This window comes from Candoia aspera, chromosome 14 (genome assembly GCF_035149785.1).
Source record: "Candoia aspera isolate rCanAsp1 chromosome 14, rCanAsp1.hap2, whole genome shotgun sequence".
Taxonomy (NCBI): Eukaryota; Metazoa; Chordata; class Lepidosauria; order Squamata; family Boidae; genus Candoia; species Candoia aspera.
Genome location: NC_086166.1, coordinates 15,324,436 through 15,338,900, shown reverse-complemented (window position 1 = coordinate 15,338,900; position 14,465 = coordinate 15,324,436). Strand labels below are relative to the sequence as shown.

At 43.5% G+C, this 14,465-nt stretch overlaps 1 protein-coding gene across 2 annotated transcripts in view; it reads right to left on the bottom strand.

Annotated features, from left to right (window-relative positions):
- The window catches only part of ABAT (4-aminobutyrate aminotransferase), a 29,585-nt gene extending 16,119 nt beyond the window's left edge, over nucleotides 1–13,466 (bottom strand). The window contains exons 1-6 of one of the 2 annotated variants that reach the window (XM_063314596.1): nucleotides 13,323–13,466; nucleotides 8,058–8,155; nucleotides 6,914–6,943; nucleotides 5,086–5,203; nucleotides 3,397–3,446; nucleotides 1,603–1,683 (exon numbers count right to left, since the gene is read on the bottom strand). In XM_063314596.1, the coding sequence (XP_063170666.1) occupies nucleotides 1,603–1,683; nucleotides 3,397–3,446; nucleotides 5,086–5,203; nucleotides 6,914–6,943; nucleotides 8,058–8,155; nucleotides 13,323–13,392 (447 nt within the window). In that variant the 5' untranslated portion in view covers nucleotides 13,393–13,466. The remainder of the gene's footprint in view (nucleotides 1–1,602; nucleotides 1,684–3,396; nucleotides 3,447–5,085; nucleotides 5,204–6,913; nucleotides 6,944–8,057; nucleotides 8,156–13,322) is intronic. The other variant, XM_063314597.1, reaches the window with a different exon arrangement.
- Nucleotides 13,467–14,465: the final 999 nt, after the last annotated feature.

The following is a 14,465-nucleotide window of genomic DNA, read 5'->3' as shown; positions in this document are numbered from 1 at the left end:
GCTAGTCCCAGCTCCTGCACACCAAGCAGTTCGAAAACATGCAAATGTGAGTAGATTAATTGGTACCGCTTCGGCGGGAAGGTAACGGCGTTCCGAGTCGTCATGCTGGCCACATGACCCGGAAGTGTCTATGACAACGCCGGCTCCAAGGCTTAGAAACGGAGATGAGCACCGCCCCCTAGAGTCGGACACGACTGGACTTTACGTCAAGGGAAACCTTTACCTTTACCTTTTTATGACCATCATAGTGTCCATTTGTCACGTGATCGCCATTTTCGACCTTCCCAGCCAGCTTCTGGCAAGCAAAATCAATGGGGGACTGAATGATTTGCTTAATGACCACATGGTTTGCTTAACACCTATGGTGATTCACTTAACGACCACCACAAAAAGGTCATAAAATTGGGTCAGATTCTCTTAGTGACCACTTCACTTAGCAACCAAAATGCTGGTCCCAATTGTGGTCATTAGGCGAGGACTACCTGTATTCCATATCCTGCAATCTGGGATAACAGAGAACTCATAGTGGTTTTCTTCTGTGTGGCATCCTTTCAGGTTTTTGAAGAGTGCTATTATTCCCCTACCCTAGTTGTCCTTTTTTAATGCTAGACCTAGCCAGTTTTCTCAGCCTCTCCTTGTAGGACTCGGTTGCCAGTCCTCTAATCATCTTCACTGCTCTTCTCTGTACCTGTTCTAGCTTCTCTGAATCCATCCTAAAATGTGTGCCCAAGACACATTTATTCGAGGGGAAATCTGACCAATGAAGAACTGAACAGGACTCTCACTTCCTACAGTGAGGAAACCCTACTTTCAAGGACTAGAGTCCTCAACACTCTAGTAACGTTTTTTTACAGCCAGACTGTCAACACCATTGACTTAGATCCAGTTTGTGAACAGCTGGAATTCTAAATAAGCAATTGGCTTTAGCTCTGAAATCCCTCTGAACTGGGACTCACTTTTGCCCAGGTACCAACATAAGGTGTCAGATCTCTGAACTGGTAATTTTTGTTCATTGTTGTAGCACTGAGGAATACTAAATGCACTTTAAATTTTAATCTTAGAACTTCAGGCTTCCAGGAATGCTAAAATGATGTGTGCTGATTTCCTCCTTTTCCCCCTTAAAAAAAGAAGCAAGTTTTAAGGTGCCTCCAAGCCTAGAGAGCTACATTTCCCCCAACTTCCAGCAGCAGATGATTTGAAACCATTCTGAAAAATCTTGCACTGAATCAGCAGTAACAGTCCCTGTCCTTGGGATTTACAGACAATGGGTGACCAAATGCGGCTTGGTAATTTTGAGCTTGTCTGTCAAATCTCCCAGAGGATCTTTCTCTAACAGTTTCAGGCAGATGACAACCCGTAGCTCCATAAGCCAGACTCCCCTAACCTACCGTCTGCCATATAAGTTGTACTACAAAGTCCATCATGCTCAGTCACCACAGGAATGTATTATAGCATTCACACACCAAGGTGCTTCCCCACCTCTGTCTTGCCTGCTCTTCACACCCCTGTGGCTGCAGAAAAACTGGAATTCTTGGCAGGCCAGAGACCTGCCAACGCTAGATGTCAATTTCAAAAGCTCCTTCTTTGCTAGATAAAACTTACCGAAAGCAAAGATTCCTTTAGCTTTTCAGCAAAATTTTCTGGGGGCAAAATTCCTAGGGCAGGCCTGTTGACAAAAGTACTCTGAGAAAAGAAAAGAAAAAAGAAAAGAAAAGAAAAGGACTTTAACATGATTGGAATAAAGCCTTCTTATCTAAGGGTTAACTGAAAACAATGCTTGGGTTGACCTTGATTGACTTAAGCAAAGGACACCCCCAATTTTGACACTTGCAACCACCCTTCCCCAAAACCTGTAATTCAGTCAGGCTGTTTCTGGCATCAGAATTTAGCTAGAGCGGCAACTAAATGGGAGAAGCTGCAGATGGGAAATGGATGCTACTGGCTACTGAGGTGCTTTGGTGTCCTCTAGACATATACAGTACCTGTGATTTTGAACAGATTTCTTTCCTTTGTGTCCTCTAGAGCAGTGTTTCTCAACCTTGGCAGCTTTGAGATGTGTGGATTTCAATTCCCAGAATTCCCCAGCCACGCATATTCAGTCCAAAACCTTCCATACATGTGTGAGCAGAGTCCACACAACATGCTAAACCTATTCACTTTAATAACACAGAGGGCATGTGGCTTGGTTCACATTACGTGCCAGACCAGTATTTTTAGCCTAGTCTAGCATGCTGCGAGCATCCTTCTTCCATTTCTGGTGCCTTGTGGGAGGCACATCAACTTTGCGATGAACAGCAGTTGTGATTACAAAGGGAATTTAAAATATGCTGGAGATTAGCAGACTCAGGGCAACACAACCACTCAGCAAACCTTGGGGTAACTCTTCAAACTAACTCTCCCTTCCCTCATTGGCTTCCTACCAAAAGATGGCAGACATGATAACCATCTCCAGGACCCATCAGGAAATGAGTTCCTTTGGGTTGTCCTCGCTCTGGAGTAAGCCAATTAAAATGGCTTGTGCCAGCACCTATAATTCCCAGCCACTCCTCTGGGAAAGGGTTATTTCAGAGACCCACCCCCATGCAGATGGGGAGGCTCCTGGTTCCAGCCCCAGAGACCCTGAGCGGCAGGTGAACAGCTCTGAGAAAGGAGAGGTAGACACTCTGGGGTCTCAGGGAGAGGAAGGGCACCCATTTATTTCCTCATTATTCATGGCAAATGGTTTTTATATCCCAGTTCAATCATTCTGCCCCTAAGCTGCTCCCAAGCAGCAACATACACATCCCCAACAGTGCAATAATCGTAACTGTTATCAACTATAATCAGCAATACTAATGCTAATACAGTAAGCAATCACAGTATTATCATCAGCATCACACCTGAGAGCTGCTAGGAACGTCTCACATCCTCCATGGTCCACTAAAGGACAACTTAATTTCCTGAATTTGCAGAGACAGAGCTAGAAATCTTGGGTGCCTTCCAAAAGTGCCCATTGGGGTGGTTGCTAAAATCTGACACAAAGGAGGTGGCTTTATTTGCAAGGCATCAAACTATAGTCTTCCTGCTTTGACTTCACGGCCACAGAGAATTCCTTCCAAAAATTTTAGAGGCAGCTTTCCATAAACTTACCAAAACATACTGCCAAATGTTTTTTTTTTAACGCAGTGGAAGGGAACAATGTATTTATTGCTACGCAATGGTATTAAGCAAGTCCAAATGAAACACACCTGTGCTTACCTTGGAGCTGAATTAAATTCTGCTGATTCTGCCCTTTCTTGGAGACAAAGAAGTCATGCACTGCTTGTGTTGGGATGTATGGGCAGGGGATGAAGAAACATCTCAACCCAAGTGGCTTTTACTTTGGCAATTTGGTATCTTATGCAAAAGGTCACTCACCAGATTCTGGGGCTGTTGCAAAAGTTTGATCAGAGATGGATGGCTGTAGCCTAGAATGAAGCAGAGGGACCTTTATCAACTGCCTTCCGGAAATTTCAGCAACTTTCAAATTAAATATGGTAACCTTTTTAGAGTGTTGCTGAGGAGCAGACTCAACCTATGCTGATTTTTTTTGTTGAAGAATGGATCTTTGACACCCAGAAAACTGCTTTTAAGAGAAATGAGTAGTGATACACTTGGGTTTATAGCCTAACAAAGTTTTAGCAGGTTGTTCAGCACTTGGCTAACCTTCTCCAGGGTTAGAAGATAAGCAGGATCAGTTTTGGTTAGGACTGAGAAGTCAAAAAAAAAAACATCCTGAAAGAAGGCCATAGTAAATTACTTCTGCAAAGTTCACAAGAAATCTTTCCTTTGTGGCAGCATCAACCACTCTTTGAGAATCTCAAAAAACCTAAGCAGAGTCAGGCCTGATTAGTAGGGACACCACCAGGAAATCCAGATCTGTTAGTCTGTAAATTAAAAAAAAAAAAAAACCCAACAAAAACAGCCCTTCCATACTGTTCCCTAAAAAATGGCATGAATATATCCATGGAGATACTTGAGTTGAGTTGGAAATAATAATAATTTTTTAAAAAACTGAAAAAATAAACCACATCCATCAAGTATTGTCTGGCATGTCTGTTTGGTTTAACGTTTTTATCTGTTTTTATGTTTTTTTCTAGTTTTGTATGCTGCCCAGAGTCCATTGGGGTTGGGCAGCTTATAAATTCAAATAAATAGGTTAAAAAATAAAAATACTGGTGGGCTCTAGGTGCTGAAAAGAAGAGCTTTGGACTTACGATTGGCCACCCTTGCTCGAGCTGAGATTTGAAACCATGCAAAATATCAAGGGGGGGGAAATGGAAAAATCTCAGCCCTGCACATTTCTCACCTTTGCCTTTTGCACTGTGGTCTTCCCCTTGAAAGCCCAGCTGCAAAGGGTTACCAATCCGAATTTTTAAAAAAATGTGTGTGTGTGTGTGAGATGACGTTGGAAAGACCTGATAACACCTGAGATTTTTCTATTTCCCTCCCCCCCTTGATCAATTGAAAGTTTGTGGATTATTCTTTATTCTTAAAATTGCATGTCCTATTTTAGGATTTGCACTTCTGCTTCTACAGGTAGTCCTTGCTTAATGACCACAGTTGGGCCTGGAATTTCAGTTGTTAAACGAAGCGATCATTGAAGCGAATCCAACCCGATTTTACAACCTTTTTTGCAGCAGTCGTTAAATGATCATGTGGTTCCCCATTGATTTTGCTTGCCAGAAGCCAACCAGAAATGGTGATCATGTGATCACGGGATGCTGCAACAGTTACAAATGTGAACCGGTTGCCAAGCGCCCAAATTGTGACCATGTGACCGCAGTGGCACTCCGATGGTCGTAAGTGTGAGTTCCGGTCATAAGTCAGTTTTTCCAGCACCGTTGTAAGTCCGAACTGTCACTAAAGGAATGGTTGTTAAGCAAGGACTACCTGTATGCATTTCATGCCCAAGAAATTACGCTGTTCCTGCCCATACTTCCAATCTGCCACAAGCATTGTTGGTGTGGCTCTTGATGCTGAAAACAAGAGCTCTGGGCTTATGATTGCCCGCCCCTGCTCAAGCTGAGGTTTGAAACCACGCAAACCGCCCGACTGAGCTCTTACCGATGGGAATGGACGAAATCTGAGAGTAGAGATCCAACATTCGGTTCCCATCAACATCGACAAGATAGTTTCCTCGGCTTTCTTCGTAGTTGCAGAAAAAGTGGACCGCTTCCGCATTCTGAGAGAAACAGATGAAACAAGCTGAAATTTCCCGGCACGACACAGAAGTTGAGAATCAAACAAGTCATGATTTAGGCTGGACAGGAAGGAAAACGGGAAACTCTGTTTCCTGCTGGGGTAAACCATTTTTCATGCCTGCATAGCAGAAGCTTGTCTTGGAAAGACAGGGGAATTCCAGTGATTTGGGGATTGAAGAGGGGAAAAGAGGTTGAGGGAAAGTTTAAGATAACAACTACTTGACAGAAAGAAGAGCAGAAGACCTAATTGCATGTTTTTGCTTTTCTTTTTTTCAAGTTCTCTCTTGTTTTTCTATTCCTTATTTTCTCTCCTGGTTTTTGTTTGTTTTGTACATCTTATTATACTGAAAAGTTATATAGGAGAGGTAAGGGAATTCCAGTCTGCCTTAGGGGTCCGTAAGAAAAATTTGCAGAATTTTTCCAGGGGACTGAACAAAGCAGCCACTCATTTTTGAAGCCCCTCCTTGAGTTTTCCCATCATTTCTTCAGTCTTTACAGGGGAGGAAAACCACTGAGAACAGACCCCTAGAGCAGTTTTGCCTTTTCACCAACACTGTCGGGAAGCGCCTGATTAACAGAAAAAAGGGCCATATTAGGGCAAAGCTGTGGGAGGGAGTCGGGGAGGAGGACATTCTGCTCATGCAATTGATCATGTGGGATTGGATCCTTAGCGGAAGACCTTTCGCAAAGGGGCAGGGCGGACAGAATTCAGTCTGGGGACTCTGTTTCTGCATTTGAACCGAGACTGACCACCTGCAACTACTGTCAGCCTTACGAGGTAGACCAGACAGGAAACAGGACCAGGTGAGCTAATTTTACTTTATGGTAAGGCTACAATGACAGAACCTTGCAAGTCTGAAAGTACTTCTCTTCCCACCCCCACCCTCCGTGTCCTTTACAGCCCAAGAAACTAGGGAGGGTCTCTTCTGAGCCTCTTGCCCCATCCACATTCTTGCTGTGGGTTCAGCTGCCTTTTATCTGACCATCTCATTGCCCTGTCTCCCAAGGTCATTCCTACATCAACTCAGGAATGCCATTATTCCCAACAAGGCAGATGTGCAGCTGGGCCCATGACTATCCAGAAGTTTCAAAATTGCTCCCAGAACTGAATTTGAAAAGATGCCATAATAGTGCAGTATCACATCCATTTTACAGAGGAGGCCAGATGAGGCTAAGTGCTAAGTAATTAGCACAAGGTCAGCCATTGCATTTTTAGTTGCCCTTTCTAAACAAAGGAGGGTGTTGTGCATGTGTGTTTCTGTTCCCACCTTGTCTTGCATCTGTGTGTGTTGGTGTGCACTAGGAGAGAGAGGGCAGGTGGCATTCATTCATTTTCTGGGGCATGTGACCAAGCAGGCAGAGGGGTACTTAGAATGGCACAATTGCCAACATTTCAAAGCCCTGCCCAAGCGCCCCTCCCATCAGGATGCATTGGGGGAATTTTGCAGGATTATTTTTTCCTGCAGCCCCCAGTTGCATCCGGCCCATTTTCAAATTCAGATTATTTCCACTCCTCCCCCAACCAACTTTGGTCCCATTCTGTTCAGTTTTTGGAGAGTGACATTGCTGATGCCTAGCAGGCAGACACGTTAGTTGGCGGCCTGCCTTTGATACCAGTTTGTGACTCGGTGGCCAGCGTTTTAATGGCAGAAGACCTGGGAGTTTTTTCAAGTTGAAACTGGAGAAATTACCTGAATTCCATTCAACTGTTTCATTAATTCCTGAAAGAAGAGGAAAAGAAAGGATGTTATTATACAGATTGACCTGTCGAAAAGTCAGGAGATGAACTGTTCCTGTGCTGCAGTGGATTTACTGTGTCTCCAGCCTGAGTTAGGAAAGATGCCCATGAAGCTTGGCAGAGCTGTTGTAAGGATCCAGACTCTGAATCGCCGACAAGCCTTGAGACCCAGATGCCGCATCGCACCAGCCAGAGAAAGGACCATGATGGTGTCCACGTGCACAGCTTTGCTCTTTCAAATGAAACAGCAGCTCCAGAGGTAACCTGAGATCCTATTTTTCTAGACCCCTCTAGAGGGGCTTTATTTATTTATTTGTATTCATTCACTCAGTTGATATGGCTGCCAAACTCAAACATATGACATTTGGGCTTATTCCCAAGATCTCATCTATGGTTGTGCTTAGACTTACAAGCATCTCTTAAGCCCAAGATGGCATCCACACATGATGCTAAGTTAGCATTTTTAACTGTGGCACACTGGAGAAGCCCTATTTGAATGTATCACAGACAATGCTCCACTGTAATAGCTGGGGCTGAGCATCCCTTCAAGCCAAAGACAAACCACAGGACAACTCCGTATAATGTTGGTGGGGGGTCCTTTCTCTACCCCCACCTGTTGCCCTCAAAATGTGCTGGATTCCCAAGTGCCATCATTCCCAAGCAGCTGGTTGCAAATGGGAGTCGTAGCCCACACATCTCAAGGAGATGGCCGTGTGCGATTCTTATTTCATGGTGTGACACCAACACAACGCTTGGGGTTCTGTTTTGGGTGTGTGTGTGTAGTAGTATATAATTTATTCAGCTTTTTTTGTCTCTCTGTAATCTTTTTTATTTTATTCATCCCAAGGAAGTGTGAAGAGCATTGAAATGTCATGCTTTAAAGTATATCCCAATTCCATAAGGACTAGAAACATTTTTTTAAAATATAAATATAATGAGATTATAATGATAAAGCAGTCTTCCAGAGCCTGCTTTCCTCTGCACGTGATGGGAATTAAAGTCCGGCCACGAGGTCAGGGAAGTGCTTTTTTCAAAATATTTGGAGATGGTGGTGGAGGGGAGGAGTATTAAAGATGGTCCTCCCCATATTGATTTACCCTGGATTTTGGCCCAGGGACTTCGGTCTTCATCAGTGGCCCATCATAGTCAAATTCCACGTCAATTTTAGCTGCCACTTGGCTGATTCCTCGGTGTCCTGCAAAAAACCAAAAATTTAGTTAAAGAAGTGACTCTAAATGTGCTGACTAGGAAGTACACCATAGGGGGACTTCTGCATAACGTGGATAGTATAACATTGCACAGTACCTATTTGATGAATGGCGTACTAAAAATAACTTCTGATGTTAGCAAACCCCCCCAAAACTAGCTTTTTGGAAATGCATCTGTTCTTTAGGACATGAGTACGAATTGAAACCCACTTTGTTCCCAGAGCAAAACAGTGATTAACAAAAGTTGCACTCCAACCAGAGTTATTTCCTTTGATCAATCAGGAACACTTTTGATTCATTCAACTATGATTAAAGCCTGTGAGCACTAACTTGTTACTCGGTCAGCACTGAAGCTGGTACTGTATGTTGGCATGGAATATTCACAAGTATCCCAACTGTTTGGGGAACAAGGAGTGACCACAGTTCAATTTATAGACCCCCAAAACATAAAAAGGAAGGGTATCTTCCTCCAAGGAATATTCTGAATGTGTTTCTTTGTGTCTACCAATGAAGTGCACTGAGTGGCTTTGAATCAGATGCCCCTCTCAGCCCAGCCTACTTAAAATTGTTATTTTTTTTTTAATCCGTTCAATCGTGTCCAATTCTCGGAAACTGCCTGGACAAGTCCCTGCAGTTTCCTTGGCAGGATTTTTGGAAGGGGTTTGCCATTGCCTGCTTCCTGGGGCTGAGAGAGAGGGGCTGGCCACAGCTGGCTTTGTACCTAAGGCAGGACTAGAACTCACTGTCTCCCGGTTTCTAGCCCGGTGCCTTAACCACAACACCAAACTGGCTCTCAAATTGTTATAGTGATAGCAAATAAGATATTCTGTGGGGCCACCCAAAGTTCTTGAAGAAAGGGCAATATAATTATGTATAATAACATGCAATCACATATAACAACATGTAAATATTATCCTTATACACAGATAAGTTCCTTTATATTACATATGTCATTCTTTCTGTATACATTTTATGGATATAATATTGAATGCCGTTAAAAAAAGAGAGAGCGACCAAATCCCGCCTTCCCCCAGAAAAGAGGGAAGAGAAGAAAAATTGTGGAGTTTTCCAGGAAATCACATCCTAGTGTCATCTGAACAGTTCGAAGAGCCACAGACGGTCAGAAACCATTCAGCAAGTAAACAGCTCTTGCACACAGCCTGGGAATGGGTGCTTTATTTATAAAATGCTTCAAGGATAACGTCAGATGTGGCTGAAGACAAACGAGATGCAGGAGTTTGTGCGCACTCAGGGTTATGCTTTCCCTAGCATGGGGACACTAATACAATCACCATCGTCGTCATCCCTTGGGAATTGAACCAAGGCCGCTTGCACAATGCTACACCCATTCTTTGGGCACAAGGCAGAAAAGCTACAGGAACTCAGAGGAGGAGCCAACCTCGTACCACAGAGAGGGGCCAGCAAATCATTCGGATGTGCAGATAAGGCCAGCTGCCAAGGGTAACAGTAAACTTGGGTTGGGTCTCCATGAAGGATTTTCAGATGCAAAGGACCGGGGGCAGGTGAGACACGATTCAAGGTTACTGTTTTGGCGAGTTACGTACAAGTGTCAGAAATAACATAATGGTTATCCTTTCCACTGTGACTTGGGTTATAATGATCAGAATCTCAGCCCCGACAGTCTTTCTGAAGGCCCCTAAAGGAGGGAGACAGCGGACGTACAGAAAGTGTCCTGATTACCAGGAAACACACTGAGGCGAGGACTTGGTCTCTAATATTTATTAGTAGTACTTAACAAGAATCCTAACAAACTGAGAAAGCGTGGGAAAACCCAGCCATATAAACCCCAAAGGTTAAGGCGGTCCCGATCTGTGTCTCTTTGAATGGCTGAACAGTTCCTCAGTGCTACGCATGCGCTTGACAGTCTGGGTGAGAGCCCCCTGCTCGCCATCCTTACTCATGACATCAAGCATGGTTCATAATCTGCGAGTGGATTGACACAGCCTGCTGCTCAGGTGCCCCAAACACAGACCTCTTCTGATGCAAATTTAAAGAAATAATCCATTTAGGGAGATCTTGTTCTCTGGTTATTTTCAACAGAAGGAGGACAGCTGTAAATTCTAGTCTGTAAGTAAAGCAACTGGGGAGACTGGGATTCTGGACTGGATGAAGTTGGGGTATGTTCTCCTACTTATTCAGTACAGGTAGTTTTCTTTTAGCAACCGCCTTGTTTAGCGACTGTTCGCAGTTATGACTGCGATAACCAATCCTCTTTGGGACCAATGACTTTGTGACCAATCCTTGCATTTGACCTTTGCAGGTCTGTTAAGCAAAGGAAAGCTGAAGGAAGATAATATGCCCAGTTGTGATTTTACTTAGTGACCGCTTTGCTTAATGGCTGAGTTGCCAGTCCCAATTGTGGTCGCTAAACAAGGACTACCTGTACATGCAACTATTGCAAGACATGCCCTGCTTTTCTTTGGAAAAGAAAATACTGATTCTCTGCTTGAAATGAAGACCAGTATGAGAGATCAAGAACTGGGAACATGAAGAGCTATGTAGCACAATCAGGTTCATACATACACTGCAACCTACGAGGACTGATCAGGTAGCTTACATGGGTTCTCCTACACACAGCTTCCAGACAGGGAGCTATATTTACTGCTGAGGTGAAGAAAACCTACAAGGTTTCAGCAACTTTTTGGTGAGAACACCCAACTCTTATGCAATCTCGCCTGGAATCTCCCAAAATCTTATTAAGGCAAATACTTTATTTTATTCCTGTATTTGAATCATTTTGATGACAGATGGTTTACTGTTGATTGTGTTAGCTAATTGTTCTTACGGAAAATTATTTGCAGGGCTCCTTTGAGTGATATAAAAATAAATTAAACTAATTTATTTCCATTTAATTCTGGGGATCTGAAAGCAATGTGGGTGTTCCATGTGCTCCAGTATTTCTAGCTACTGCTATAAGCTTTTTAGGACCACATGTAATATTTTCTCTTAATGGCCCACGTATTGCAACATCAAAGGGTTTTTGTTTCATCTTGACCTCAATGCTCTCCAGAGATATCTACTCATATATTCAGCTGCTAGAACAGAAATCTAGCTGAACAGGCCGGGTTGGATGTCCCATCATGATTTAGAGACTGTAGTAATGAAGTAAACAACTAAAGGCCTAAAATCAGCCCCTGATGTCTTAAAGTGAAATGCATGTTTATTGGAAGTAAAAAAGAGCTTCTCTCTCTATGGGGTTCATACTGAATTTGCCCAGACATGCAAGCCACCAAGTTGTGAAATTGCATGGATCACATCCAAATGCTCAGTAACTTGGAAATATGAATTAATTGATCCAAAGCATGGAAAGGCAAATAATGTCAGGATGAATGATGATTTCTCCTCCTGGATGTGCACCAAGACACAGTTGCTAAGTTCTCCTTTGGAAATATTTTCACAAACTGGCGTTTTTCCTATCTTGAACATCATCAGCTATCCCTATCCCCTGGATCTCAAACTAGAGGGGAGGAAAACAGGGCAAAATTGCCCCAGGGATTGGGGAGAAGATCAAGAAACAGACTGACTCTTTCCAAGAGCCAGCAAGCATTGAGTACTGCCATGTGAAGCAGCAAGCTTGTTGTGGCCTGTCCGTCCCTCTGTTGACGCAAGAGCTGATCCCAGGACCAGATTTCCATCCCTGCTGCTTTCAGAAGTCCCAAACATTTGCAACAGAGTAGGCTAAGTAATTTTCCCCCTCTTTTTAAAAAAGGAATCTATACTTCAAATGGATTTGTTTAAGTGGATGAAAAAGGATTTCAGCATTCCACCATAAACATGCCCAGGAGAGGGGCTGTCTTTAAAGGGCTTGCTCAAGGAGAAGGGTTTGCAAAAGTTTTTAATTTTGGAATTGGCTAGAGAATTGAGCTGCTGCATTCACATGGAAAACAGGCAAGCAGGGAGGCTTCTGAGAAATGTTCTAGCCAGGCCAGCAGCAGCAGCAGCGTGGGGTCAATGTTCTAGGACAGCAGCAGGGAAGCTTTTGGGGGCCCCAGGAGTGGAAAGGGCTGTCCAAGGCAGAGCTACGTCATGGGGTAGGACAGGAATGTAAAGGAGGTGAGAGAGATTGGGAGGAAGCTGGGAAAGACACAGAGGAACTCCAGATACAATCAACCAACAGATGGGAGAGGAGCTTGTTATAGCTTATCCCAGGATCAGCAGCTCAGTTTGGGCTACAAAAAAGAAGGGGAAAAAAGGGGTGGGGGAGAAAAGATTTAAGTATTCAAAACATCTTTGCCTTTTGGGCTCACTAAGAAATGAGGGCTGGATGTTCCTGTCCCAGTTTTCAAGATTCCATACTGTATCCCTAATCCTTGCATTCTTGTTCTTGCTTCCTGATCCTGTGGGATTAGGCTTGACAACAGGTAACACTACCATGTAGTCATGGCCAAAATCATTCTTTCTTCCCTTTAGTGGGGTGATACGCTTTTTTTCAGAAGTGGCTTGCCATTGCCTCCTTCCTAGGGCTGGGAGAGAGGGACTGGTCCAAAGTCACCCAGCTGGCTTTGTGCCTAAGGCGGGACTAGAACTCTCCTACCACACCTGATTGGCTCTTGGGCTGAGAGAGAGGGACTGGTCCAAAGTCACCCAGCTGGCTTTGTGCCTAAGGCGGGACTAGAACTCTCCTACCACACCTGATTGGCTCTTGGGCTGGGAGAGAGGGACTGGTCCAAAGTCACCCAGCTGGCTTTGTGCCTAAGGCAGGACTAGAACTCACGGTCTCCCGGTTTCTAGCCTGGTGCCTTGACCACCACACTGTTGAGGACAATGCCCATGCTGATTCTAGGTGCTTAGGACCATTTAGGACACACTGAGAGAGCACCCCACCTCACGTCTCTCAGCTATGGTTGCTCATTGAAACTGATGTTACTTAGTCAGGTAAGGAAATGTCTGCAAGCAAACAACCAAGCTCAGAGAGCCGCAAGGACTCCACATTGAAATAATAAAAAAAATCAACCAATTGGTATATCCATGGAAGGTTTTTCCTAATACCTTTCTTCTTAAGGAACCCCAAGCTTTTTACAACTTCTCTATTCCCAATTCTCTCCCCAGTACAGTTTATAAAACAGTGTGCTGGGCTATGAAACCTTAAAAAAAAATCTTCCTTCTGTTCCAGTTATTTTCATCCCCACTTACCTGCTGCAAATATCCTAGAACTCTGTTGCAGGGACCATGTTATGTGCCGGTTCAGGAGCATCAGGGCCATTTTATTCAGTGTGATTTTTCTTCAGTCACAAAAATGAATTCCAAGCACTCCTTTTCTCCCCTCCTGCTGACGACCTGAAAAGGGAAGTAGGCAAAATCACTACCAGAAACATCCTCAATCATTTTACCAAAGATGACCAGCAGAACAAGACTTCGCTCTTCTCTTTAAAACATCAGGAAGCTTCTTGATCTCAAGAGTCTGGTTTGCAAATCCAACAAATAAGCCAATGGGTGCATTTGTGGCCAAACATTTCTAAGGCTGCATTCACAAGCTTAAGCTGGTTACTGAACTGTTTCTGGGTTTGCACAATACCTTCAACAACAAATGAAGCAAACCAGAGGGTTACACGCATCACAATAAACCACATAAAACCTAACCAAAACTGACCCTAACTGAGCTTAGCTTGTTTTGCGAATGCATCTGAAAGGGCAATTGTGCCATGTGAACAAGCTAGTGTACTTTGCTTGGCTTTGGCTCAGTGTCTGAGTGACCTCAGTCATTGATGTTTTTAAACCAAGGTTTATTGCTTTGAGGGCTGGGCAAGCCCAATCAGTTGTGATTTATTTGATAAACTTTAGTTAAGCAGACCATTGCATTAGGGTATTTGTGACTCAAATCTGAAAACAGTTGACCGTAACTTTGATGATGCATTAAATTGGGACAAAATGTACGTCTAACAAAAAGATGTCTTTACTACTGCAGAGTAAGTAGAGAACTTACTCCCAGGTTACAACCAGATTACAAAGTCCCATAAAATAAATCTTCAGATTTTGATTGTATTTTTTAAGCTCTCATTGAGCTAACTTTGGATGTCTCTGTCTTAAAATTAATATCTTAAATATAAATAATCAAGTCAGATATGCCTATTTATCTTTGAGATGACTGGCTGGGAAATTCTGGGAGCTGAAGCCCACACTGAAGTCTTCAAGTTGCCAAAGTTGAGAAACACCACTCTAGACTATCTCAATAAAAGTAGTTCTAGTCTTCCTGTGTTGATTTTCTGGTCTGGTCTACCGAGTGGGCTGACACTCATGAAAATGTATCCCTTTGAATAAAATTTTGAGTCAGAAAAG